Here is a 27,823-nt window from a genome sequence, read left to right on the forward strand (position 1 = left end):
TTTTATTTTTTGTCGTTGTCTGTGGAAGAACGAAAAAATGCTAACATTAAATAACATAAAATAACAATTATTAATTCCACTCGCAAACAATGAGCTGGAAAAAGCAATCAAGGTCCAAAGGCTTAAAACGTGCAAGAATAATGTAGGCCTATCCATATGATAAAAATGAACAATGGTTAGATTAAGTTTCTTTCAAGGCGGTGTTATTGAGTCACAACTCTTTGGATATTATCAAGTGGCCGGCTAGTCCAATTGCTACAACGCTTTGCACAAAAGACGCAAAGTAAAGTAAGGACATTATCATAGCAGTGAAAAGGTCACAAGCACAAATGTGAATATGTTTAAAATAATCGAAGCGTGACGAATAACTAAAGCTGGATTCAACCAAGCTTTAACGATTGCCCATATCTGGATTCCGATTAGGAAAATTTATCCGGCCTATATAGCCAGATCCTATATAGATGGATTATAAAATCTGTAAAGCCTAGCCTACTTACAAACTGTGTTAGCTAAGAAATGCACCGAAGAAAGGTTGAATAGGTCAAAGAGATTTAAACACATGAGTAGAAACTTCTCTTTTGCGCATGACGTCATGTTTGTTTCTTTTATTCTCTTGGAGCATATTCTACTTTCTCCACGGTCACGGTTCACTACATAACAATAAACATGCAGACGACGACAATGATTTTCAGATCTGTTTGCTGCTGGAACAGATTAGTCTTATTATTACGGTGCAGTTATTGGGATCCATTGGGTGTTAAATTTAATTGAAATTAATTAATGAAATCAGGTGAGAGTTTTAGGTTCAGCAATTAACTTAGTTTCAGTTCCTTGAACTGATAATGCTGCTGTTTTGTATCAAGGCATGGCTTAGCCTACTAGTTGCGCGGGAAGATTTTTTCGTTCCCCACATTTCTCTTCGACCAGGCAATTAGCAACTAAACTCATTAGCATAGGCCTTATGTTGCAGGTGTTGTGTCATTAAAATAGGCTACTGGAAGTCTGATTTCAGATCTTGTTATTGTGGTGCAGTTGTTGAGATCTAATGGATGTCAATTTGAAGTTAATTATTGAAATAGATTGTGACCCAGAAGACGATGCAGCAAACTTCATGTAAGATACGATATGCCTATTAATCAATTAGCCAACTGCTGTTGAGCTTGTCCTGTATGGCGGTCACCCAGAGCGTACGTTCTCGCCAATTTATAATAAACAGCCAAGCAAAACAACAAATTAATGTAAGTCGTAATGAATATTTGAAGAAATGCTGTACTGATATATTGATGTCATTTAATCTGATAATGAAAATATTTATTTGCAGATGTGGACAATGTTTGCATAACTGCACAAGTAATGAAACTTTGCTGGCTCATCAAAAAACTGCTCACGGTATATTTGTTTTTTGTTTGAAACTTATTTCATTTGGAGCTCTATCATTGGCAGATTCCGATTAAAAAAATCAAACAAACTTAATTTTACACTTGTCTTGCAGAATCTTCTTGCAATAATGTTACAAGAGAAAAGCTGATGGAATGGTGGGAAACAGTGGGTGGCGTTAAAACAGATCTAACTGCAGATGCGGTTAACTATTTTATGAAGCTATTTTCTTCGTACAGTTCACCGGATGAACTGTTTCATAAATTCTCCTGTGATGGAATTACGTGCATCCCATCACTATTTTTCTTGCCAAGAAAATTGTCACTATGTTTAACACGAAAATTGTTTGATGTATTTTTATCACACGTTACCACTGTTGCACACAACAAAAAGGGGAAACACTTGACATTACACAAGTTAACCCGAGACGAAGAATTCATCTTATTCATCAAACCACGCACTCATCTTCATTTCTTCTCCACCACGACTCTTCATTAAACTGGAGACAGTTCCAGAGAGCAATTGTGCGGCATAGCAAACCCGCATTTTTGCGTAACTCTTATGGGAAAAATGGCCATCAGTCAACTTGCAACTTCTCAACTCTGAACTTTCAAATAGGTAGGGAACATGGCAAAAATGCTCCCACAAAATGAAATGTTGATTGTACTTCATCATTCTAGCTCCACCTGGACGGCTGGATCTCACACAGTTACAGGCTGTCTTAAGCAAGTGTGGAGGGTCACCAATCAAATAAATAGGCATTTCTGGCTGATAAATATTAATGCACTTGTAGGGGACGGTCAAATTGGAATTATTGAGCAATTGGAACAATTTTCGATTGCAGGATGCACCATCAGCAACAAGTGCTAAGACTGTAAAACCACATCCGGCCAAGGATTCAACCACTTCCCAGAACATGCTAACCAAGTGAAATGCCTTTGTATTCTTGGTGGCATAAAAGACAATAGGCCGGGAAAAATTGCTGAGGATACTCCTACCATAAAATTGTAGGGCATGTGTGGCAGGAGCTTCATTATTGTATTGTCTGTCGACACCCAGATCAACAAATCCTATTATTCGGTCTGTTGCTGCATTATACACAATATTTTCTTTCACTGTAAACAAAATAAGCAACAGGCTATATCTCGTGCATATACAGTTAATAACTTGTGTCATTGTTTTGTCATAAAGCATGAATAAGAATCTTACACAGTGTGATTAATAGTGTTAAAAATACCAAGAAAAGTTTCACCTTTCATTTCATCGATTGATATAACAAGAAATCGTTCATGTGATGCTAGACTGAGACTTTTGGATTTCAGTTCTTCTAAAACATTATCTTGAATGCCAGGTGCAGTGCAGTAAACGTTTCTGAAAACAGTACAAAAGTGAGCAAGTAAAACAATTGCTCGTAGGTAGCTAGTAGTAGCCAAATTGCAGAGAACAGAACCCATACGCTACCGATAGTCATTTAGGGTGCGTGAGCTTGGTAGTCGTAAAATGCCACTTTGTCGTAATTCTTCATAGGCGCTTGCAATATCACCAAATTTCATTAGCAGTAAAGGTGGAGGTAATTCGAGATGGTAGGTTAAATGTTGGCTGTGCTGATCGTTTTAAAGGTTGATCTTTAACCATATGGTAATAATTTAGCCTTTTCTGGTTGAGCCGTCCCTCCTTTTCATCTACATTACAACAACTCCTGCACTGACCACTTTCCTTGAGAAAAAGTTCACAACTTGCATTTCTAACAACAAGAAATTTGGTTTATTTAACAAGAAAAGTCACAAAATATGCCTAAGATACATTGTACACTTTAAGTGCAATGCATTATCAGTGTTACCAAAAATAAGTATATGGTCAGCGGTGGGATTGAAATATGTTAAAATTTCCTTTTCTCACTAGCAGCATGCCATATTGACCCGTTACCGACATACACATAAGCTTATACATATGCTTGTTAACAACCAGTTCGCAGATGTCATTAAAATTCCAAGAACCGGTTCGCACGAACCGGCTGAATCCCACCACTCTATATGATTCATTCAATGTTAAATAATGATGAATTTCATTTATGTAACAAATGCAATAGGCACAATTGAAAAACTAGTTTCACCTGTATGCAAGTTTCCTAACTGTTGGTGCATTTTCAGAACTGAATGGTGTCATAGATTTGGTGGTCATGTGTGGCAGGCCACTTCCAGAATTATACAATCCAGAACATATTGAAAACGATTCAATATCTTTTATGGTGCCGTGTAGTGTTTGAGTAGTTATGTCCAGGGAGTAAATACAACTTGAGCGAGGTGCTTTCCAGCCATAATAGCATATCCTTAATGACATGTCATATAATACTCCAATCGAGTATTTAGGTTGATCACAGCCATCATAAAAAGAAAAAACAAGATTTTTGTTTTCAAATGACCTCTGCCAACCTTCCGGCAAGCGAGCAGATTTCAAGGACGCAACAGATTTGAAATGTACTTTTGTTTCAAAGATACGCTTCTTCAGCGGCTTTCTTGAATGTACCTGCGCTAAAGTCAGCTTAGGCAAAGACAAAGTGGGTACTGCTCCTTCACGTAATTCTTTACGGGAACCCTCTGCAAAAAAACTCTTATTTGTGCATACATGAACATTTTCAATTTTGATACTTGCAATGGTACATATATTAATCTGAAACCACAGTGAAGGTTTGCACTAATAGCTTGTTACAGATGCAGTGTTATGCTGTGCTCACTCGCTAGTAAATTTAATGAAGTTCTGCATCAAACCATCTCATGGAAAACAAACACTGCATCAAACGCTAGATATGCCATTACATTAAATATCTTTCCTCAATACACTAGTTACACTACATGTAAGTGTATGTAAAACAAATTTTACTTAAAACAATGTCAGATCTTTCAAAATGCACTTCACACATTTTCACAGCATCTCGAGCAAATAGATTTTTTATGTGCTCGTCGCTTCTGCAAGCCAGCACGATACACTCCAACCTTTCTGCCCAGCTTTCCTTCTCCTTTTTTACAAATTTTCTCGAAGGTATCTTAAACAGAGTCACGGCAGGTGACCTGTTGTTGCACATTGGTAAACAGCACAAGTTTGCCATTATTTCAGACTATTTAGCTTATTTCAATAACTCAAAGCCTGCAACATAAGACCTGTACTATTGAGTCTTAATCTGTAAAGTTTTTATTCTGCGCGTGGAGCGTAATTTTATGCGCAGATGAAACAATACAATATGACTCGGTCTATCTAAATTTTTCATCCATTCATTTTATTTTTACCTTAACACTAGAAGGACGGCAATTTTCGTATACCTAGAAGGACGGAGTGCGTCAATTGACGCAAAAGGTCAAAACGGCGCAAATCTAACGTTTTTTGTTGAGAAAACTGTGCTGTTGCTCCGAAAAAACTACTTCTATCGCATGTCCGCTATGTCCATTTTAATTAACAAAAGCAATCGCATTGAAAATACAAGCCGTTGTGCCTAAACACTTCTGTTTCACATAACTCCTTTTTCTTCTTGCACTCTTTCGGGACTTCTCTCCTGTTCTGGCGCATTGTCCCTACGAGGCTGCACTTCTTTTCCGCAAGTCGCAACGCCAGGTCAAGTGAGGTGAAAAAATTATCGCAAGTGACGTTGTAACCTCCTTGAAAAAGCGGAGCCATGAGTTTTAGTACAACGTCGGTGGGCACACTCCCTTGGGGGCTCCTTGCGTCATATTTTCCAACGTAAGGAAAACCGTTGAATAAATATTTGTTTTCGACGTCAGCCACCGACCAGCCAGCCAGCCAGCCAGAACTTTAGACCAAACTTGTCTGGTTTATTGGCCATATATTGGATGAACTTGTAGCGTGCCTTACACGGCAATAGTTGCTCATCCAAAGTTATCTTCCACTGTGGAATGAGTGCTTTTTGGCAGATTGATATAAAACTGTTCCAAAGTTGTGAAGCGAGTGCAAATTTATCATGCAATAGATTCCTACGCCTTTCCGTCTTCAGATCGAAGCGAAGGAATCGTATGAGCTCCAGAAACCTGTCTCTTGCCATGGTTTGGGAAAACATCGGACATCCCCACGAATTCCCCCACAAACTCTTCACAGGGAAATTGCGCCCTCCTGTCACGCCACGAGCAACCACCGACCCGACGAATTTATCTAACTAAGAAACTCTTACTACACTTACGCTTCGATAAACTTCAAAAATTCCGATATTAGGCTGCGCTTGTGACGAAACTACTCTGTTTTGCGGAAAAGTCGACTTGCATAGTTTGTCAACACGTTTGTTTCACCCCTGTGCTGGCAACTGTGACCTAATTCGATAAACCTGTAATTATCAGCAGAAAGAAAACAATGCTCTCTATTGCGAGAACTGGTTTTTGTAGTGTGAAGTAACAATGCGTCAATTGACGCACCCCGTCCTTCTAGGTAGTGACCACGTTAATTATATCTACCGGTAAAATAAAAACTTCATATTCATGGGTTAGTTACCTAACACTAATGTAGGAAAAGTCAGGAAATATCACGGTTGTGCGACGCACCACTTAAAAGTTACAGATGAACTTAGGTTGAAAATGCGTCAATTGACGCGCCCCGTCCTTCTAGTGTTAAATGTGGTGAACGAAAAAATCTTTCCGCGCAACTCAAGTAGGCTAAGCCATGCCTTGATACAAAACAGCAGCATTATCAGTTCAAGGAACTGAAACTAAGTTAATTGCTGAACCTAAAACTCTCACCTGATTTCATTAATTAATTTCAATTAAAATTAACACCTATTGGATCCCAACAACTGCACCGTAATAATAAGACTAATCTGTTCCAGCAGCAAACAGATCTGAAAATCATTGTCGTCGTCTGCATGTTTATTGTTATGTAGTGAACCGTGACCGTGGAGAAAGTAGAATATGCTCCAAGAGAATAAAAGAAACAAACATGACGTCATGCGCAAAAGAGAAGTTTCTACTTATGTGTTTAAATCTCTTTGAATAGGTGAACACTTAGCTAGCCGTCGCATATCTGCACAATTGTGTTAGTGCGTCTGCACAACCGAGATCTCGGCGAATCCTGCCATGAAATACAGACCGTGATGGCATGCACTAAACTACTGCAGCCTCAACTGTTTTTTTATTTATTATGAATTGGTTTCAAAACAGCCAACTTTTCTTTGTTTATTTATTTATTATAAATCGGCGTGAAGACAAAAAAGCTTGGCATTGTGTGTTGTTTTTGCTTTACGTGTTTCAGCCTCCATCGACAATTATATAAACAGTAAACATTTCATTTTTTATTCCTCCACAAGCAATTGCAAAATAGCCTATAAACGACAGGATACCATTTAGCAGAAATTGACTAAACTTTTTATAATGTAGGACATTTCTATGACATTTTGTTGCAATGTCTGACATACCGGTATTCGTCGGTTCGGTAGCCGAATGGTAAGAGTTTTGGACACACAATAATGCAAGTTTTATGTTCGATACCCAGTGGATATGTAGAGAGTATGTTTTACTTTATTATCACATGACAATGTCCATAATAATGTAAAATAAAACCATCTGCCCATTGAAGATTAATGTGAAAATTTGTGATTTATTTGCAGCAATTTTTAAAAAATATGTTTGAAATACTATCACCTAAGTAGATGCACAACTTGAAAAAACTTTTAATTCAGTTTTACAGTCCAAGTGAACCTGTGTATTTTGGAGGCAATTATGCTGTAATACAGCTTGTACACAGTTTGACTGATTGAATTTTTAAATCAATTGAAAATTGAGTGCACAATAAGTTCTGTCCAAATCGTTAAATGCAAAATAACGCACCTTAAGTGCAGCACTGAGGCTCGTGAATAGCAGTATTGAGTGTGCCTATGCCGAACTCTGCAGTCTAAGTTTATGGTATGTTGGAATGCCTAATGTAACTAAGTTGTACATTATTAATTGTTGGCATCGTCTGTTGCAAAAGTCCACTACCACGTGCTGTCCTTGCATACCGATACAACACCGGTGATTTTTGTTTTCCGTTCAATATCACTGACAAAAAACACTCTGAACATGCTTTGTTTTGATAAATCATAAGAGTTTGTCTGTTTTGAGATTAGTTATTATGTTGTGGTGGTGTAGAAAGTAGAGGCCTGGCGTAATTCACCATTAGTAGGATAGGTCGTAACATACTGCTAGTGGCATTCGCTGCTTACCTCCCATCTGTAAGGGCTGAGAAAAAGTTCGGTACTTCAACAAAAGTAGAATCTGTGAATGCATAAGCATGATGATTAATGATTAACTTTAGCATCTATTGTGTGATACCAGAATTATATTTCAAGTAAAACCTCCCGGACGTAGGACAATTCTTTATTGCATCAGCTAGCTCACTTTTTGCTTCTATTAATCTGCTTGCGCTGTCCCTGAAAATCTTAAACCTTTAGGAAATGATGACCATGATGTACAATGGAAAACAAGTTTTGCATTACAGCATGCAAATGCCATTGTTTTTTGAAAATGCTTAGAAATGACAACATTAGCTTTGTTTCAACTACAATGATGTGTACAATGAGTGCACTGATTTTATATTCAAGAGCTTGAGTGGAAGTGGCGTTTGGTTTTTGCTTGAAGAGCGTAAGCATCAAAATTTTTAATGAATGTTGCCCAGCTATGACGACATGTGTTTTTTGGAAACCGCCGAATATGTTGTTTCAGAAAAAGGAACCTGAAAGAAAAATTTGAAAATAAATTTGGACGAAAAAAAAATTTAGGCTTTTTATCAATTAAGTCGAATTTATTTGGTACCTCTATTATAAACAGTTTGTGGTGAAGCATGTTAGTTTTTAATTGCTGTCTATTTACTGAGTTATGTTTTATCTGAATGTTATTGTCTGCATCCAGTGGAATTTTGCAGCTATGTGCCATGGCATTTGGGTACTTGCTAAAGCTCGAAACTGCTGTTTACATTACAAATTGTATTACATTACATTACAAATTACAATGAATCATTTTTCAAATAATTTAAAGATAACATGCAATTTTTATGCCCTATAGATCAGTATATGCAATGTATAACTATACACACATGTTCCTGCAAACTTTTCCAATTAAATATCATTAAGATATGTCTTTCTTGCCATTGCTGCAAGCATGTCAAATTGGAGAATGTCATCCAAGATTTTTTAGGACTGTGATTGAACATAAACAAATTTTGAGGTAAGTTAAAATAATTGTAGCATACGTGTTATGTTTATTTAAAGGAATTATAAAAGTTTTACACTTACTGGAGTTATTTATTTACTTTTTAGTCTTGTCGCAACTGATAAAGAAATTCAACATAACAATGTTGCTAGTACTTCTGCCATGGAGTTGGATCCAGTAGATTTTCGATAGTAAGTTAATATATCAATTTAACAGTGATTGTGTATATGAATTAATTTATATTTCCACAAAATCTGCAACATTGATCAAAACAATGGATAAGTAAATATAATTCATAAATCACCGTTGACATTTCACTGACACGCACCCGATCGTTTCAGAAACCTTAATATGCACTCTGCATTTTTCCTATACACATTACACACCAACTTGATAATTATTGAAGAAACTAAGCAAGTTTAGCGGCTAGAATACTCTACTTTTGACTGAACTGGAACAAGGCTATGCACTTTCTGAATTGATAAAACAGCTCTTAAGTTTGCTTTCACATAAAGTTATTGACATGAAAATTATACACCTATTATTTCTAAACTTGTTTGCTTCCCAAAATGTGCTTGGTAAGTAAGTGAAAAAAATAGGAAAATTATCATTATTACTGCTGTTCTAGCATAGGGTTACCATATTTTCGTGGTCTAAAATCCGGACACTCTTTAGTGCCCACTAGCGGTTTTTAAAACGAGGTATGAACACATTGTCTGTCAATATGACGTCACACTAGCAATGCTTTGCCTATCCATTGTATACCGGAGTGGATTTTTGAACATAGTGTCATGAATTCACTAGGCTATTGGGCCATCTCTGATTTGACCTCTGGTGATCTCTAGGCTAGGGTTACTATATTTGATAATGCGCAATCCATAACAAATTACCTCAGTTGCATTGACCAACTTTAGAATATTACCAAAGTACATTGCCGCCACTGCTTTTTTGTGAAAGAAGGATAAACACGAAACTATACACAAACAGCAAAGAAAGGTTGTATTGCAATACACGAATGCAAGTTCTCTTCTAAACAGTAACATTTATGAAAACGAAAATTAGCATAGAATTTTTTACAAAATACGCTCCAAGGTAATTAAAAGTAATAAACGTATAAACAATACTCTACTCTCAATACTTGTCTCCACGGTCATCTTATTTCTATCTTTTGCCCACTGACTCTGCATCAGTGAAAACACCCGCTCAACATTTGCGTTGTGTGGCGCTATAGCAAAGAAAAACTGGGCAACCCTTAGTAATTCTGAGTGACATTCAGCGTTTTTTGACTTTTGAAAATACCTGCACCATTTTTTATGTGCTGGCAGTGCAGTAAATTGTTCATCACTGATGCAAAATTCCATAAACGACTTCAAATTGCAAACTTGGTCAAAACATTTTGCATCATCCACAAGTATTCCTTTGGTTATCAGATATTTTAGACAAACTTCAACGGCATCCCAACTTGGTGTCTCCCTCAAGGACATCCACTTGAAACAAGTAAACTCTTCTAATGGTTTCGTCCACTTGTTCAAATATTTCAAGCATCTTTCATAAAGATTTGCAACTTCGGAAAGGAAGTTTTTACCTTCAATTTCGTATCCCTCTGTGCGTTTTTGAGAAAGAAGCTCTTTAACTTTAAGTTTTGATTTTTCCTTTCTTCAAGTAGTTTTTGAATTGATTCCAAACTTGTCAACACTTCTACAACAGAGTTGCTTGCCCTTTCCACGGTTTGAATATGTGTGTGAAAAACAGACATTAGTGTGTGCAGATGCCACATGTATATCTCACTCATTTTATTCTCAAAGAATTGTTTGATGATTGTAGGTGGATGTTCTTGTGACAAAAAGAAGGATCTTAACGGTAAAAACATTTCTATCAATCTTGTGATTCCAGGAGATAGAGAGCCAGCGAGTCTTGCTTTGAGAAAGAAGTTTTCTGTATTCGACTTCTGCAAATACACAGTATCCTTTCAGCTTATCAGTTCTGACTGTGTAAATGGAAAAATATTGATATATTTTGTTGATTATAGTTTCAATATCGATGCTCATTCGTTATGCACCATAATGGATACAGTTGTTAAAAACATGCGCTGGACAGCCTACTCCAATTAACGATGCGCTTAATGTTTTCTTTAATTTCGCAAACACATTGTTACCAAGCTCATTACGCCTCAATCCTCCAAACATTGTATTGCAATTGTCCCCTGTGAACGCCACACACTTTTCAGAGAGTCCACTTTTTTCCAAAGTTTCTTTTACATATCCAGCAATTGTATCAGCGGTCTCATTATGCCTGTTCTTAAATTCGATCAGTTTAGGTTGTATACCACCATTCTTCCAGTCAAAGTACTGCACAAGTACTGGAAATAACTTTGATCCATCGTGATTGCTGCTGTCTGTAGCAACTGCACAATATGCAATATCATTTTCTTCAAAACTTTTCAAGGCAGAATCTATCGAATACGGTGCAAGTTGATAAAAAGCTATTGTGATGCTTAACTGTGTGAAAAGCATATGTACTCTCGGCAGAAGTGACTTGATCTTCCGCTTTACTTCCTGTTGTGGCAAAATAGTTTGTCACTTGAGTTGATCCTGAAGCTTCTCTTACTGCTTTGCCTTGTTTATCAGAACTGAGATGTAATTTTAAATCTCCACTACCTTTGTGTGAAACTGAGATGTATGTTCCCGGTTTGCAAAATAAACACTCTGCTTCCCATTCATTTCTACCCTTTCTGAAGCATGGATGTTTTGCTTGCATTTCATCCGTGAATTTACATTTTCGCTTAGCCATATTCTACAGTAAAACAATAACAAAATTAAATTTTAGCACTTAACATATTCGGCTCGCATCTTCAACTAGAACAGGGGTTCTAAAACTTATGGAGAGGCGCCCCACCTTGACGGTGCGAACAAAACCTGCGCCCCACTTCGAAATCATTAAGCATTAAACAAACGACAATTTCCTTGGTATTCTCATTTGGTCTGCAACAGACTTCTTGTTGCGCTAATTTTCTACTGCTTTCACTGCTTTATAATTTTCTTCAGTGAATATACGCTCTTATCGTTTCAGACATGTTCTAAATTTTGCAATATCGACCAAGATAGAAGGCCTTCAGCTACTAGCCCAGCTCAACTCATCCATGCATCATTGTATCCCAAATAGAGCGCTGTATTGTCGTTTATGACGTAACAATGAAATTATTACCCGTAACGCAAGAAACAATTTAAAAAAATTCCGGACATTTAAGCATATTTTAGCATTTCCCCCCGGACGCAGTTTGAACACTAAAATTCCGGACATGTCCGGGGAAATCCGGACGTATGGCAACCCTATTCTAGCGTCTTATAGCTCTATGCAGCCTGGTTTAAAAAACAAAGTTTGCAAAAAGCAATTAGTAAGTATAAAAATTAGCCTGTAGCTCTGCTCCAGCTGTTACGAAATATAAGGGATGGATTGAATTAAACATGAATGTGAATATTACGCACAATTATCAACCAGTTTGTTATTCTCACAAACCTAAATCTGTTAGGTGGACTTTATGTTGCATGAACATGAAGTAAAAAGTCGGTGAAAATTTAACATTTTCTGTTGGTAAATGACCTTAAAGATGATGGAATGTTTTCGAAAATGTTTAGTAATTTTGTATTATAAGCGAAAAACAGGTTGATGTTCACCGTGTTTTGTTATTATCATTTTTATGCACTTATTTTTTTCCATCTATAATTTTAAATTTTAGTTTGATTGCAGTTGGTGCTCAGAGGAAAATAACAATTCATAACACATGGACTTCATCGGATTGTTCTATTAGCTGTTTGCCAGAAGTAGCATCTGTTGATGGGTTGGTTGGATGTTTTTAATGCAAAATTTTTAAGATGTATTTTGTGTCAAGCCAACTGACATGTTTTTACCATCATGTTTTCATTAATGCCCTAATTTTGGTATTTTATTCTTATGTTTCTCCTGCCTCTGTTGTCTGAATTATTTGTTTGTAGGCAACGAAAGCATCAGCATAAGAAAACAATCAATTATGTTCAATGGTATCCACATGATACTGGGATGTTTGTGACCAGCGCTTTTGACGGGACAATAAAGATATGGGATACAAATCATATGAAAGTAAGGTCAAGGATCTACCTCAGCCTGAGCCTGCATACTGTTTCGGTGTAGTGCTTGAAACGAAAATTTAAGTTGATCTCAATTTGTAATAGCTTGTCAACCGCTATACTTTGTCAGAATACTATGATTTTGAATCGAGTCATCAGCACAGAAGGGATGTTGTTTTTATATTAGAGTTAACATTTTGTTGTACTCACGCCTCTAAGGTTATGTTTGCTAGTTGCTTTTAGCAATAAATCAATGTAAAGCAATAAATAGTGATATCAAATTAAAACAATTTTTTTTTCAGCCAGTTGAAACTATGGACATCAAACATGCTGTGTATAACCACCATATTTCTCCAATATCAGCAAGCCATTCACTTATTGCAGGTAAGCTGAAAAAATAATTTGTTAACACGACTTAAAAGTCATTTCAACACTGACATTCCGTATTTTTTTTAAGCTGCATCTTCAGTTCATGTCAGGCTAGCAGACATGAGGACTGGCTCTACTGCCCATCTCCTGAAAGGTGCTGTGTGTTACATGAGTACTATGTAGATTGTGCACATGGTTGCTTTGGTATTACTTTTTATGGTACCTGGTATTTTCCTTGTTTTGCGAAGGACTTCGTTTGATGATTTGAGTTTTGTAATTGGAAAATAGCTTAGCCAATGTAGCACAAAAATGAACAACTATTCTGTAACGTTTTCAATTACTTTTTTGTCTGTGCGCGGCGGTTCAGAGATCAATCAATACTTTGGCAAGATGAGACATGCTTTTTAACGTTTTACCAAACACAATGTGTTAAAACATATCGTTGCTTGTGCATTTGGCTGTAGCAGCAAATCTGAGAGAGACAGAGGCAGCCGTTTGCATGATTTAGACAAGTTAAATGTTTGTTTAAAATGGAAACGAAACTACAGTTAATGCAGGCGAACTAATAAGTAGTCATAATGTAAAAAAATATTTACATTTTGCATGTTAGTTTAAGCTGAACCTATGCAAAGTTTCGATTTGTGCAGCCACTTTCATTCTTATGGTTATAGACACCATTGATTAGCACAAATGAATGAACAATACCTGTTGGGGTCATGCAAAATTTACTGGCAAAACACCCGTTAGAAGCCCTCTTGTGTCATGGTAGTTTCTGAGTTGTATATCATCGTATTCACTTCCAGTTTGGTGGAAGTATGCAAACATTCTGCTTGACTGTGTGTCATAAAATTTTTCAGCATTTAGAAATAGCCAATTGGTATGCCAGTACCGCCTTGTACGCGCTAATCATTAACAATGGAACTTTTTCAAACCAACGGACAAGATAGCAACAAAGTAAAATAAAAGACTTTATGGTAACTGATCAAACATTCATAACGCTCAGGGTTTTACGGTTACAGCGCTTCGTTTTATGACTTTAATGTTCGTCTTATGGCTCACATTGGCATGTTAGTCGTTGCTAACTGCTTTTTTCAAAGAAGGCATGTGACCGCTATGTAAAGAAATGCTTGACCAGGCTGTTTACATTGCTGTGAATCACCTCGTAAAAACTGCGTTGTCCTGGCAGCCTTCGATCTCGTCTTGTTAGAGTGACAAAATATGCTCTATCTGGCTAACATGAATCCGCGCATCGCAAAGTAAACATGGGTGTGGCTTGCTACCAGCAGCGACATTTTTCCGCCCAGAAGTTTCAGAAAACTGCTATTTGGCATTATTTGATTTCTTGTTTTGCGGCTGCATTTTCCAATATCTTGTTGCGATTAACTGTGATTTCGAAGCTGGCCCAATTTTCTTTTTAATATGTATAGAAGGGCTATTGTGTAATGCCAAATTTTTATTTAAATGTGTAGGCCATCGAGACAACGTCTTGTATGTGAAGTGGTCGCCAAAAGATGAATTTCTTCTCGCCACTGGTAGGTACGTTTAGTGACAGTAGATTATATTAGTAATGACATCGGTTGCATTTGCTCAACAAAACTTTGGTTCTGTGTGACAATTGCTTTTCACTTCTAGTGATGCCAGTTTGTCTTGATAGTCTTTTGTCAAATGATAAAGCATGGGAAAGTTTTACTGTTGATAACGCCACAAGCAAATTAAGCGTAACGTCACGATAATACATACTAGCGAAATGACATTTATCGCACATTACTCCAATTTTTTCTATATTTTTGTTGTGATGTGTTAGTGACTCGACCGTAGCTGTCACTTTAAATGAACAAGTGCGTATAAATTTCGAAAGCTCTAATCGTACTTGCAATAACCGGTAAGCGATAAGGACCTCACCCTTACTCATGCGGCTTACTTCAATGTGGGAACCAGGGAAATAAAACACTTCTGCCAGTTGCTCACCAACTTCGTCAGTATTTTTAGTTAACCGCTTTTAATTGCAAGGAAGTTCTGAGGATGACAACGAAAGCAGTGATTTTTCACCAACAAAGTAAAAAGTTAGTTAGTCAAAGTTACAAACGGTTGAGTGATTCCATAGACTTGTTGTTTGCCTTATTCGCTTTAGCAGTGTGTACTTATTCTAAGTACACTACATATTGTCCTATCCGGCTGCAAATCGTTCCATGTTAATAGTTAACTTGCTCGCTCGCGCTAAACCGTTAACGAACAGGTCTCGTTTTCTCCTACTAAACGCTAGGCTTGCCGGTGTGTTTGCTCACGGACCTTTTCCTCATTCCCTTATCGTCGCCATTTATAGATGGACCAACAGTATAAGCAGGAACAATTGCGGTGCAGCCTGGCGCAATGAGGGCAGTGCCGTGTGCGTGCTTTCCTGCCAGCTGAATGTATCACTGTAATGTGGAGCGGCTCTTAACCATTTTATGCGTTTATGGGGCAATATAAAGTCAACGTAAGTTGGAAAGAGTAGAAGCTCAAGTTTATTGATTACGCTGTTGTTATTTCTATAATTAATTTCAGTCTTGCCGCTGGGCGGCGTTAGCAGTGAAATAACTTGGTGAAAAGTGTGTTATAGATGAACTATGAAAACTAAGGCGAGCTGAATAAGGTATTTCTAAAGTTACGCACTTCCTGTCTTGCTGAATATATCGGTTGCGTTTAGTTGCCGCGATGTATACCGCCCTCGTGGGATGGTGCTGTTCGAGTTGAGAATAGGCAAACTTCACTTGGAGAAATCATGTAGTGTATCAGCCGCCTTCATTCTCAAGGAAATGAAACCGTGTTTGGCATTAGTCTGGTTGTTTTTTAACAGAGTCTGACGAGCGCGGGCTTAGTTTGCAAGTGTCGTTATGTTTTTCGTAGGCCAGAAAGCTTGAAGTTGCGCAAGGCTTAAGAATTGCATCATTAGCATTTTAGAGTTTTTATCGCATTGTCTCTCTGTTGCCTGCCGCTTCTTTGTCTTTAGGTATGGTATGAGAGTGAAGGAATTGATCAGAAACCATTGTAAGCTTTATAGCGGAAGCCTGTTTGCATACCAGCGGAACCATTGTTTTATAAAGGCAAATTTGTATAGAGATAACCACATGCAATGCGGAAGCTCAAACTGCTGTAGGTAACTGGGTAGTTCTTACTTTCTAGTTAAGAGGTGGGTAGAAATGGATGACCAGTATTAGGTAAATCAAATTTCAGGCTGTTTATGCTCTAACAGCTTGAATTTGTTACCTGCGTTTGGTTTATCCACAATCGTCACATACAAAGGCAGGCTAGTTTTAAAAGGGAAGTCATTGGAACGCATTCATTGCTTGCTCGAAAAACTTCCAGCCCGCAGTTACCACTACCAGCAAGCAGCAATGAATGGTCATATGGAAAGTATTGAAATGCTTTGAATTATAACCTTCTAAACGTTTAAAAAGACAAAGTGGTTGTGAATTAGTTAATTATAACATTTCTTAAGATACGTGGAGTTCTTTCCACACAAGAAAATTATTTGCGACGGCGCTTAAACGAAGTACACTATTGAACACAACGGCTTTAGAATAAATACACGATTTGTAATATATCCCTTGTGTCTGATCGATATGATGATAATAATTGACATGCAGGTGCAAAATCGCCTAGTTGATGCGACGTGTAAATTTTGTTTGCTAACTTGCTCTAAGACGTGGTCGCGAAAGGAGATTAGTTTTAATATTTCCCGCATACAAGGAAGTAAAGCGGCCCATATAGCGCTTCCGCTATGCACACACTCCTTGCGCAATTTGAGACCGCGCAGCGCAAGCTATTCAGGATATGAGTTCACTATTATATCAAATGCTCAGTGCCTAGATTAATATTGCAGGGGTTCTCGACAAGTTTCGCTTCGTAAAGCGAACTTTCAGCTTCTCCAACCTGCTAGATGTTCAGGAATACTTTCTCTTTTTGTATTTGCCTACTTTGATATAGTGTTCTTCAAACATGACTAGGCAAATGGATAAATTCTTTGTGTATTTTGAAGAAATCTTTATTTGGCTTTTTGGCCCAAGTCATTTTTCTTTGCCATTGGTCTGTTTGAATTCAAACATGTGTAGGCGGTGATCGAGTTTAGTGATATATTTTTCCACATTTCCCTCGTTTCCATGTAGGTCAGTTTTGTGTAACTAAGGCGAGGCGCTTATCTTTGCCTTCGCTTTTATCATCTTCCATAACCTGGTAAAGCCAGCTCTCGTAAAGGTCGACCGTAAATAGTTGGTCATAAGACTTGGTCAATGATTGACTTTACGGGCCACGTCGCAGTCGTCCGACACGAGTATTGTTATCTATATGAGTCAAAACGCGTGTCATTATGTCGTGCTGTGAATACTAGTCACTTTTTTCTGTTACTTAACTCCCTTGTAGCGGTCGTACTCTGTCGCGTCATCCCGCAGGTAAATCTTTCAGCTTGTTGCGGCTCATCCAGTAGTGTATGAGCTTTGTATGCTAGAAGCTGTGGGTTTTGCCTCAAGGTTGGCGAGAAACCTACATCACTCGTAAGTGAAGCAACAAAGGCACCCAAAATCAAATTTTATTTTTGTGCTTTTTATTGAATCACAGCGAGGATGGCAGGCTCCTAATGTGGGATGTGAGACAAGCTAAGGCGATTTTACTAAGTCTTGATCAACACAACGGAGATATCGGCGGCAACGATGCGAGAGGTACCTCCTTATCTGTATATGCTCTTACGGATATTTAAGGACGATTTATTAGATCGATGATTTATTTCATCCGGTGCTTAGTTTAGGAAACTACTGCGTTAATTCTCGTATAGATTACCAAATTAAATAGTGCGCGGTTTGCAAAAACGCATTAGACTGATGCTGTATTAATTTTAAACTCAAACTTTGTTAAAAATGCGCCATATGAAGGATTAGGATTGTTGCTATTACCAGTCAAACTTACAAACACCTGTGAAAATTCTTATACGTGCATTTTTATGCGTTCATCGTTTGCTTCGTCTAAGCATTATCTAGCTGACACGGAAAGCCGCGTATCTTATTTTTGCTCAGGCACCAAGGCTCACAGCGGGTCGGTAAACAGCCTTCTTTTTAATGAAGATGGTCGCTATTTACTATCATTTGGCAGTGATGAACGGATGAGATTATGGAACTGCGAAAGCGGTAGAAGCTACCACTTTTATTCTTCCTGTTTGTTATAATTATTACTTGAAGTCGAAAAATGTCAGCCAATGCTTAATGCCTGAATGCTCACTTTTCAGGCGCGAACACGTTAGTTAATTACGGTCGCATCGATAACAACTCAATACACCGACCTCTGCACATGGCAATCCATCATTCTGGTGCTTCCGCTTCCGTAGTTTTCGTTCCTGCTGGTCGCCAGGTTTTTCTTTGCGATCTGTACACCGGTTCTTGTTTGGGACGTTTAAGCGAACATTTCAGCCAGGTCCGCTGCTGTGAACACAACAAGAATACCCTGGTGAGCTGTTATGCTTCCTGGTAGACAATTTATTAATTTTCATTGAAAAAATTGGTTTTGAATTGCTATACTTATATTCAGCGTGTAACAATTACATTACTTTGTGTTGCTTTTGGGCCAAATTTTTAATTTTTATCCTCATGGTAATTTAGGATCTATTTACCGCCGCCGAAAAGTCCAAAATCCTTATTTGGTCGCCTGAGATCGCCATTGCTGACAATTCCGGAATCGACGAGGCCAAATTCGAAACTGGTCGAAATGGCACGTCGGAAACCGATCGTGTCTCGCGATTATTGCAAGACACGTGGAGTGACAGTGACTAACCAGCCTTGCAACAGTGATGACGTCATGTTCTACCAACTCTGCTATGCTGATTGATTGATGCCGTCTTGTCCAATGGTGACCAGCATCGAAATTGGCGCAGATGATCATTTAACCCCAAATGTCCTAATAAGGACGCGAACATCGTCCTTAAAGCGAAAGTTTCCTTATTTACAGTAATGATCGCGTCTTTTGGTTCATGACCCCACATATTGACCATTCAGTTATATCTGTGCATTGTTCTATTGGATTGATTTATACTTAGATCATTTTTTGTTCAGAAACATGTTGTCAAAAATAGAAATATAATGGTGAAAGTATGAAATAATGAAGTGTAGAACTAGTAATAAAACAGTTGTTTTTCGCCAAGTGAGCATCCTATAAATGCCAGCAAAATATGGATAGAATGCAAGGGCTAGTATTCTGCTTGAATTAATTCCTTACTTGCAATGATGCAATTTGGTGGCAGCTTTGTTGTAGTGATGATTCAACAAAAATGGTCGGATTCTGTTGTTGTAATATAAAGCTGACTAAGGTTAATTCATTGCTTTCGTCAACATAGACTTTCTAAAGCTGAAAACGTGCTGTTAATAGCTATATCAAAAATCAATTGAACCTATAAGAGCTACGTTTTCATAACCTGATCAACGTCTGTCTTCAAAACCAATATGCGTAGATGTATAGATGCAGGATAACCTGTAGTTCAACTAACTTACAAACGAAGTTATTGTGAGTAAAGTGACAACTCAATTTAAAAGTTGAAATTAAATTTAAACTAGCTTAAAAGTTGCATGAGCACTGTATAAATCTGCCAATGGTAGTGAAACTGGTTTGTCAAAGATTTTAGGGCTAAAACGTTTTATTTCGGTCGCCGTTCGTCGAACTACTTTCAAAATATTGATTTCCCAAGGAATTGAAAAAACAATGAATATTGAAAGCAACACCTGTCGATGAAACAACCACAAACATTTAACATTAGCTTATGAAATTTGGCGCTGATAAAGGCAGGCCTAATTAAATTCATAAGGTTGACGATGCAATTAATAGTCTGGTCCCAAAGTTCATACTTTCCTTTTGATAATTCAGCAAAATGATGCGTATAGAAAACGTTGTGGTTTTGTAAACGGCATTAGCACTAATTTGATATGATATGGATATGGTGTACGAAAGGCCGATACCTAATGTAAAAATGCATGTTCCCTGGGGCAAGTGTGGGACATACGAAACAAATAACTTTCTTTTCATTTCCTAACAAATTGCTAAACCAATTTTGAAAAACTTTTCAATATTTAGTTTTGTTTTGTTAAAATGTGTAGACCACTTGGTTAGGAGTATATTAGCGGGCTCATTTTTTTGTCTCAACACTTAATAAAAAAACCCTTAAAAAATTTTTAAAAAATTAAAATTTTGTTTTTTGTCTCTTCGATCTGCGATACAATGGAACACTAAAGTTAAGAACGTAATTTTAAACTCTGTAAAAATAAATCTACTGCTTCCAGACTAAAACTGCGCAATAGGTCTAATCATAGAATACTTACAACTGTTTTTTTGTAGTTGTTAGATTTCTACGGTCTAATTAAATACCAGTTTAACTTGAACTTTAACAAAACTTCATAGTCATTTCTAAAAAATAGACATACGGGAGCAATGAGACAACACCGTTCTGTGCATGGGTTATTCCTAACACAATTAATGGAAAATTCTAATCTATTCATTCATTCATTCATTCATTCATTCATTCTTTTTTGCATTCAAATTAAAATCAACCCTCGATTAATCAATAAAAAATGGATTCATTTTCCCTGACGTGATAGATTCTATATCACAACAAGACACCTTGCGAGAATCGCCATAGCAAAAACCTACGGCGCTGATAGACTGAGTTCAAAGCTAAATTTTGCAGTAGACTTACCATATTTGTGGATTCGTTGTTGCAATTGCTGTTTGCTAAAAGTTCGCTTTCATTCACTCATTCTTGTGCTTTAAAATATGCTTTACGAACATTATAATTTGCATTTTTCGATAGATCACATGGTCTCAAAGCTCTTATATTTTCCCTACATATCTTTGGAATATTTGATCGAAATTTCATAGAAACCTACAAATAGTTCAATTGCTAGTTGTACTTCACTTTTACTTATCCTTTTATTAGTTATTGCTCAGTTAATCAGTTGCCTCTAGGCCTAATATCAAAACCTTTTGCCTCGAAAACTGAGAAACATGTTTTGCCCAACATAAGCCTATGGGGGAATTTCCCAACAACGGAATCCCTGACAAAAACGATCATTTTGAAAGTGGTGTTGCACGTTGCACGTTTGGAGTGCATGCATTAGGTAATGGATCGTTTTGCAAGTGAAAACGTGCTTAAAATATACTTGAAGTAATTGGCCCGGTCGTGTTTACTCAGAGCTAAAATTTAGAATTGATAGTTTTACTAAAAGTAAACCATGACAATAAAGTGAGTTATATCAAAGTCTTACTGTCTAAATGGACCTTAGTTCTATTAAAAACTTCCGGTTAGGCTACTCATATTGATTTCCTTACAGTACTTTGTGCCGAGTTTTAAGTCCTAGAAACGCCATGTCCTGGAAAATTGCATGATGCTGACTTGTTAAGGCAACTTACTTAGGCAAATTTGCCTTTATGCCACATTATCTTTGTTAGAGGTATTACCACGGGGTTAGCAGGACAAAAAGCAAACTTTCCAACTGAGCCATGTACAAAAAATTAACTTCCAACAGTTCGAATAAAACATCATTTATTATCACATATCACATAGGCTATGATTTGCTACGTTTGCAGAAATTGAGGAAAGCCTTTGCACAACTTAAAGTGGGTGAAAATTTATCAGTGCTCAAGCCCAAGTTACCAAGATTTTCTTATTATTGCTTTACCTAAGGACCTTAGAATAATAACATTGCACCATTGAATATCAACATTGGTGTACATGAATAACTGGCACAACAATTACACTACCAAGGGTTACAAAACAATCATATTCTCATGATTGCTTTTAAACATGTATCATGATATACGATGTTATAGACATTATTGGCGGTTAAAATAGTGAACTGTGCTTATTATGATCACCTTGGCACCAGACCATTTTGGTCACAACATACAAATGGTTACTATAGCTGAAGCTGCTAGAGCAGGATGGCCCAAACCCTGGCACACGGGCCGCATGTGTCCCATGGACAGATTTTGTGTGGCCTGAAAATACTTTCGGAGTTTTAGTATGCTTTATTTTTCAGTGCAAAATCCGTTTCAGTTGTTAAAATACTTCTACGTTTTATTGAAATAGGTTGCATTAGCAACAGCTTAAGATAAGTCGCACATCATTGAGGTGCAAGGCATATGTGAATATATGATTATTATGGGGTGATAAAGCCTTTTTATGGCTGACACAATATTGTGTGGCGATACATACGTGCGACGATTTTAGCTTTTTGTTCCAAGCACAATCGCAAACAAGTAGAAAGTATCAAGGAGTGCGTTATTAGTCATGCAGCAAAACATCAGGTCGATTATAACAGTAAACTCAGTCCTTTGCTAACACTGGAGTTTCCCCAATGTTCTCCTCAAACCATAATGTGGTCTTCATGCTCGCAGTCGTGGACCACCCTGTGCTAGAGTATCATATCATCACACCAGGTTTGATGCAGTTAAGCACAAAATGACAAAACACATCGAATTCTTATCATTTATTTCATTAATATTACACAACAACATTAAAGGTATTGCCAGTCAGTCAGTTTTGGAAAAGAAATTTCCTAAAATGAATGTTTAATTGACTTAAAACAAAATAAAACAAGTGGATTATGATGGCAATTGTTACATTGCACATGTGGGAATACATTTAGCACAGTTGTAACTGTCACGTTGCATACTTGACATGAAAAATTGAGAGAAAATCTTGAAAGAGATGGAAAAAGTGGTCAGAATATCTGAAGACTGCTGGTCATAGTAAATGAAGAATTTTATATAGCAAAAATCGGGATCGTACCAAAATGGTTATATAAAGCATGTGGTGTTATTATCCATGGTCATATTAAGTGGATGCTACTAAAGATAGGAACCTCAATCATTACAGATAACACTGAACTTCTAAAGTGCAAATATACATTCAACACTGTTAAACAATATAGGATAGTATATGGAACATTTTTAATCTCTTTGCATGTTTTGTGATAAAACATTTTAGTTCTCAGTCATTATTTGAATAAGGTTAGGAGAGTCTAACTGTGACTAGTAAATTGCAACATGACGTTGAAAGGTATTCAGTAAAGCGTCGATATGTAAGATGCTCCTTCATGATAATTACTTAACTCAATATTTTGGGTGTGTCTGGATTTAGAAAATGTCTGAAAAACTAAAGCATTTGCAACACCAGAAAGTAAAAAAGCGTAGCAAGCCAGGGAAGTCTGGAGATTTCAAAATATGATAAAAGATTTCTATGTGATATATGTTTATTTACATTTAGTGCTGTTGAAGTATTAGTTTTAGGATAAGTTATGTTTCTAACTTACAAACTTTTTCTAGAAATGCATTAAATGTACAAAACCTACTCAACTGCGTGGATATGAAAGTTTTGTAGTACTTGTTTACAACATTTTAATGTACTTTTTAGGAATCAATCTTCAGGAATCTATTTTGTGGAAATTCTAAGGCTATGTTCCAAATTAATTTTTTGTGTCATGATATTCAGCTTTTAACTTTGTAATATGTGAGATGTTTTTTCATACTGGTAGTTCCTATTTATAGTTGAAATTGTAAGGCCTTATTTTTGTAGAAATTGTGCATAAGTTTTTAAAATAAGATAAAACTTGACATAACATTTATCATAATTCTTTTTTCTGAAAGTAACCCTTCGTAATGACAAAGGTAAATCGGTAAAATAAACTATTTTGACATCTGTACTTGCATGCATTGCAATCTGGATTTTGAACTGTAAATACTTATTATTATTTCTGTTAAAAAATTTTCATCATAAACTGGTTATACTTCGTTTGTTTTTTTCCAGATTTCTTTGTTAGGAAAGGTGGCGCTTATAACAGGTTAGGTACCTACTTCGTGTTGTATATAATTTGTGTGAGCTAGTGGTAAATATGTTATATACTATTTAGAGCCGTTGATTGGTAGTTTTTGATAAAGTATATGGCGTATACATGTTAAAAATTTAAATCTATGTTTTTATTCATGAGACAACTAAAAACTTAAGCGAAATAAAAATTTTTAGAAAAATTTACTTTAGGGGCAAGTTCAGGGATCGGCCGGGCTACTAGCATTTTGTTTTCAAATCTTGGTGCAAACTTGGCTCTCTGTGGGAGGAATGCAGAAAACTTGAATGAAACAGCTGAGCAGTGTAGACAAAATGATGTTCAGGTATTTATTAATGAATTTTAGAAATTTAACTTTACTTGCCCTTCTTTTCTAGTTTATAGATGTCCTATTTTTGAAGACAATCATGTCGAAACATTGATAATATTTATATTTGAACTTGTTAGTCAATAGGTTCAGCAAAATTTGCCTCTATGGGTATTTGAATAAGTGCCAATATGTGTGAACTTTTATTAAAGTTGAATGGCTAGGGTGCTTCATTTCGTGTGGCATTAAAAAAGTAGTCAAACATAATGGTAAATATGATATGGTATGATAATCTTTATCCTCGGACTGAGTAAAGTCTTTGTACGACTTAAATCCGGTGATGATTCCAGCTCAAGCCCCGATTACCGAGCTAACCTTTGTTCAAGTTTCGATTGTCACATGTTTTTTTGACTTTTTTATATAGTCTTGCTAGAATTTAGAACTGTTCACTGAACAGGAACAAGCGTCATTAATGCCTTGCCCAAGCGCATTGCAACAGTATAGCGCCGCTGGGTATTGAACACGGAACTCACTGCATTTATTGCGTGGCCAGTGCTCGAACCATTCGGCTACCATGGCAATGAAGTACTCCAGAACAATCGTGTTTGAACTTGTAAATAATTTAATATTTTTCTTTTTTTCTGGAATTTTTGCTCATGTTCAACTATTTGGTTAGCACTACATTAAAATGACTGTACTATTTTGTCTGCAAGTGCCACCGTAAACTAACAGAATAACATAGGAAGAGACAGAATGATGTTGATATAAGCAAATGACTACTCTGTAAGATGCTGATGTAAGCAACCTTACATTAAATGGTTGTGAAACAAACGAGAATGTCAAGATCCAACACGATCGTGTTGATACAAGTGAATTGCCACTATATATTCTGAAATCTAAAATATTCTATCGGCCTATGCTTAAATCTGAAATTTTGTACTGCTTTTAGGTGTTAACTTTACAAGGAGATGTGACAAACACAGATTCCATAAACATGTTCATGGATAAGACTTTGAATAAATTCAACCGTCTTGATTCTTTAGTAAATAATGCAGGAAGAATTGCAACAGGAACTATTGAGACAACAAAACTCTGTGACCTTGATGATATGATGGATATTAATTTAAGGTAGGTTTTTAAAGATTTCTAATGACCAAGTCATTGAAGTTTATTTCAACGTCACTTGCAGTTAAAGACCAAGAGCATGGTATGCTTGTGTCACTGGGCTCCAGTGTCTACTCTTACTGTTGCAGTTTATTTATATTAGTACTATTGCTTTAGTGACAGATAGTATATGTGAGCTGGAAAAACTAAAAAATCACGTTTGATTTTATTGAAGCCTACAGAAACTTCTATTTTTTGGTATTTTAGGTCACTGTTTCAACTTACCCAACTTGCAGTGCCACACCTTACTAAAACACAAGGAAATGTTGTGAATATATCAAGTATATGTGGTTCAAAATCAGTAAGTTGTGACTTGTGGTGATGATTACTGGCGATATACTACAATGTTATATGAGCAAGCCTTTACTCTTTTCCTTGGTTGAAATGCCCCACAGAAAAAAATGTTTTATTCACAATCTAAGTCCGCTCTTAACTGTCATTTCATCCAAAAATCTCCTAATTAGCATGTCGTGTTTATAAATAATGTTTACTTTGACTCAATGAAGAAGAAATATAACACACTTTTGATTTCTTTTGCACCAAGTGGCATTAATTTTAGATATCTTTACAATGACGACTAACGAAAGCCTGATATCGGATTACAACTGTTTTTACTATGTTCTTGTTACTAAAACTAACTCATTATCTTGCTTCTTTCCTAGTTTCCGGGGGTTTTAGCCTATTGTGTGTCAAAAGCTGCGGTTGACCAGTTTACAAAATGTGTTGCGTTAGGTAAGGCTATCATGTCCAATGCATTTATTCTGGCTAACTGCGCTGAGTTTACTTATACCTGGTCATCGATACCTTGTTTTTAAATTGCAGAACTGGCTGAAAAGAAAATAAGAGTAAATTGTGTCAAGTGAGTGAGCGTTACATGGACTTAAAATATTTACGCCTTAAACACAATACTTGGTACTTGGGGAAAATGTTTAATTTGAACAACTATAATTAAAACGTGGCTACAGATATATTTCATGTTTACAATGAGTGTTGCTTTGCTAACATCAGTATTTTCTGTTTAGTCCTGGTACAATTGTAACTGAGCTCCATAAACGCGGTGGTCTAAATGAGCAAGCTTATCGTGAGGTAGCCATGATAGTGAGAACGATTTTAAGATCTAAAGATGTCTGTTTTTGGCTTAAGAATAAAACTGTGATTACAGTATAAGTTTATAAACATTGGCTACTTTGATGCATTTCTTTTGATACTGCTATAAAAAGCGCTTAAACGTTCAATTTTTAGTTCCTGGAAAAAGCAAAATTAGCCCATCCACTTGGTCGTCCAGGAATGGCGGACGAGATTGCCCAAACCATTGCGTTTCTGGCGTCAGATGCGTCGTCATTTATAACCGGAGTAACCGTTCCCGTTGATGGAGGTCGCCATGCTGTGTCTCCCAGATAAGCAGTTAACTGTTGTGTCAAAGTTTTCACATTACAGTAATATGATTGTTGTGACCTATAATCATTTTTTTCGCTACAAATTCATTCACTTGAGCCTTTACGTATAAATTTATGTGAATTACGCATTGAGTGATTTTGCTCGGTTTCTTTGGAATATCAATAATCACGTTACAGCAAACTTTTATTTGCGTCTATGCAAACGATTTTCATTTAGTTAGTGAGAACCAAACGTCACTTTTTCAATTTTAAACTTAAGGAATTATTTACTGTGCTTGTAATAATGAGGTAAGTTCAACATCGCAATCTAACAAATAAACCTTCAACATCAACAGTAATGTTTGTTCACAACAGCACACGTCCTAAGTTAGAAGACAAGTTCCCGAAATTTACTTTAAAACTTATCAATGTAGGTTACGTAGAAGTGTGTAAATTTGATCAGTAACGATTTCGAGGATGAACTAAAATAGATTTTCATGTGAGCTTTTTCCGTTAAAAAATCAAAATTATTTCATGCGTTTGCGAGAAGTTGATGACAAATTTTTACCTTTTTGCCACTGTTGGATTTCTAAAATCACATTTTAGGAATAACAAACATCTTGGAACTTTCAAAACCTTTTAACGTTGATCTTGCATTATGCAATATGACGAAGCTTACAGGTGGTATTTCGATGCAAAATGCCTTGAATTTAAACTGAAATGATGAAATAGTTGGTAACGTGTTATATCGCTGGTTTAAAACTGTGTTAGGCTGTTTTAGAAAGCGCGTTCTAATTGCAATTTGTCATATTTAACGTTTCTATAATTATAGTAATATGCCAGAACAGGAAATTTCCGTTTTCGTGAATGAGCTCTGAAAACTTCTTTAAACATGCTATTTAAAGCTCACAAATGTATATTCGCTGCACGTTCTTGATCTGTGTAGCTTTTGCTACAAATACGCAAGCCTGCACTGTGCCAGCAATATTACAGTGTAAAACCTACATTTTAGGTTTAGAGTTATAAGAAGTTAACTATCGGATCATTGTCATGCTCAAAGTATGCGTTCTTATGAAGCTAGATATTCAACGGATTG

At 36.6% G+C, this 27,823-nt stretch overlaps 3 protein-coding genes and 1 long non-coding RNA gene across 4 annotated transcripts; 3 read left to right on the forward strand and 1 right to left on the reverse strand.

The window, feature by feature from the left end:
- Positions 1-890: 890 nt before the first annotated feature.
- On the forward strand, positions 891-1,564 carry LOC143460872 (uncharacterized). The gene is made up of 3 exons (XR_013117969.1): positions 891-1,238; positions 1,322-1,389; positions 1,493-1,564. It is a non-coding gene; the product is annotated as an uncharacterized LOC143460872 (long non-coding RNA).
- LOC143460871 (uncharacterized) lies at positions 1,471-4,630 on the reverse strand. The gene is made up of 4 exons (XM_076958533.1): positions 4,258-4,630; positions 3,491-3,974; positions 2,630-2,748; positions 1,471-2,492 (listed from the first exon to the last, which is right to left on the reverse strand). The coding sequence occupies exons 1-4, from the start codon at positions 4,481-4,483 to the stop codon at positions 1,819-1,821; spliced, it is 1,503 nt and encodes a 500-aa protein (XP_076814648.1). The 5' UTR covers positions 4,484-4,630; the 3' UTR covers positions 1,471-1,818.
- Positions 4,631-8,405: 3,775 nt separating this feature from the next.
- LOC143459708 (DNA excision repair protein ERCC-8-like) lies at positions 8,406-19,189 on the forward strand. Its single transcript, XM_076956952.1, has 11 exons — positions 8,406-8,570; positions 8,663-8,746; positions 12,292-12,393; positions 12,548-12,671; positions 12,961-13,042; positions 13,116-13,181; positions 14,497-14,563; positions 17,621-17,721; positions 18,073-18,183; positions 18,282-18,499; positions 18,652-19,189. The coding sequence occupies exons 1-11, from the start codon at positions 8,479-8,481 to the stop codon at positions 18,820-18,822; spliced, it is 1,218 nt and encodes a 405-aa protein (XP_076813067.1). The 5' UTR covers positions 8,406-8,478; the 3' UTR covers positions 18,823-19,189.
- A 1,984-nt stretch (positions 19,190-21,173) lies between these two features.
- On the forward strand, positions 21,174-27,082 carry LOC143460932 (3-oxoacyl-[acyl-carrier-protein] reductase FabG-like). Its single transcript, XM_076958625.1, has 9 exons — positions 21,174-23,704; positions 23,844-23,877; positions 24,075-24,205; positions 25,137-25,315; positions 25,559-25,652; positions 26,014-26,083; positions 26,174-26,210; positions 26,374-26,437; positions 26,594-27,082. The coding sequence occupies exons 1-9, from the start codon at positions 23,696-23,698 to the stop codon at positions 26,750-26,752; spliced, it is 777 nt and encodes a 258-aa protein (XP_076814740.1). The 5' UTR covers positions 21,174-23,695; the 3' UTR covers positions 26,753-27,082.
- Positions 27,083-27,823: the final 741 nt, after the last annotated feature.

Source organism: Clavelina lepadiformis, chromosome 5 (assembly GCF_947623445.1).
Source record: "Clavelina lepadiformis chromosome 5, kaClaLepa1.1, whole genome shotgun sequence".
NCBI classification, from domain to species: Eukaryota; Metazoa; Chordata; class Ascidiacea; order Aplousobranchia; family Clavelinidae; genus Clavelina; species Clavelina lepadiformis.

Bases quoted from the DNA above. Each gene is read 5' to 3' on its own strand.
- LOC143460932 (XM_076958625.1), top strand. The intron at 24,206-25,136 runs GTATTTATTAAT...TACTGCTTTTAG, and splicing joins GTAGACAAAATGATGTTCAG to GTGTTAACTTTACAAGGAGA. The intron at 26,211-26,373 runs GTGAGTGAGCGT...TTTTCTGTTTAG, and splicing joins ATAAGAGTAAATTGTGTCAA to TCCTGGTACAATTGTAACTG.
- LOC143459708 (XM_076956952.1), top strand. From the start codon at position 8,479: ATGTCTTTCTTGCCATTGCTGCAAGCATGTCAAATTGGAGAATGTCAT. The intron at 17,722-18,072 runs GTACCTCCTTAT...ATTTTTGCTCAG, and splicing joins CGGCGGCAACGATGCGAGAG to GCACCAAGGCTCACAGCGGG. The intron at 18,184-18,281 runs GTAGAAGCTACC...CTCACTTTTCAG, and splicing joins ATTATGGAACTGCGAAAGCG to GCGCGAACACGTTAGTTAAT.
- LOC143460871 (XM_076958533.1), bottom strand. From the start codon at position 4,483: ATGGCAAACTTGTGCTGTTTACCAATGTGCAACAACAGGTCACCTGCC. The intron at 3,975-4,257 runs GTAAAATTTGTT...GTTTTTTTGCAG, and splicing joins AAGATCTGACATTGTTTTAA to AGGGTTCCCGTAAAGAATTA. The intron at 2,493-2,629 runs GTGAAACTTTTC...TTTTGTTTACAG, and splicing joins ATCAATCGATGAAATGAAAG to TGAAAGAAAATATTGTGTAT.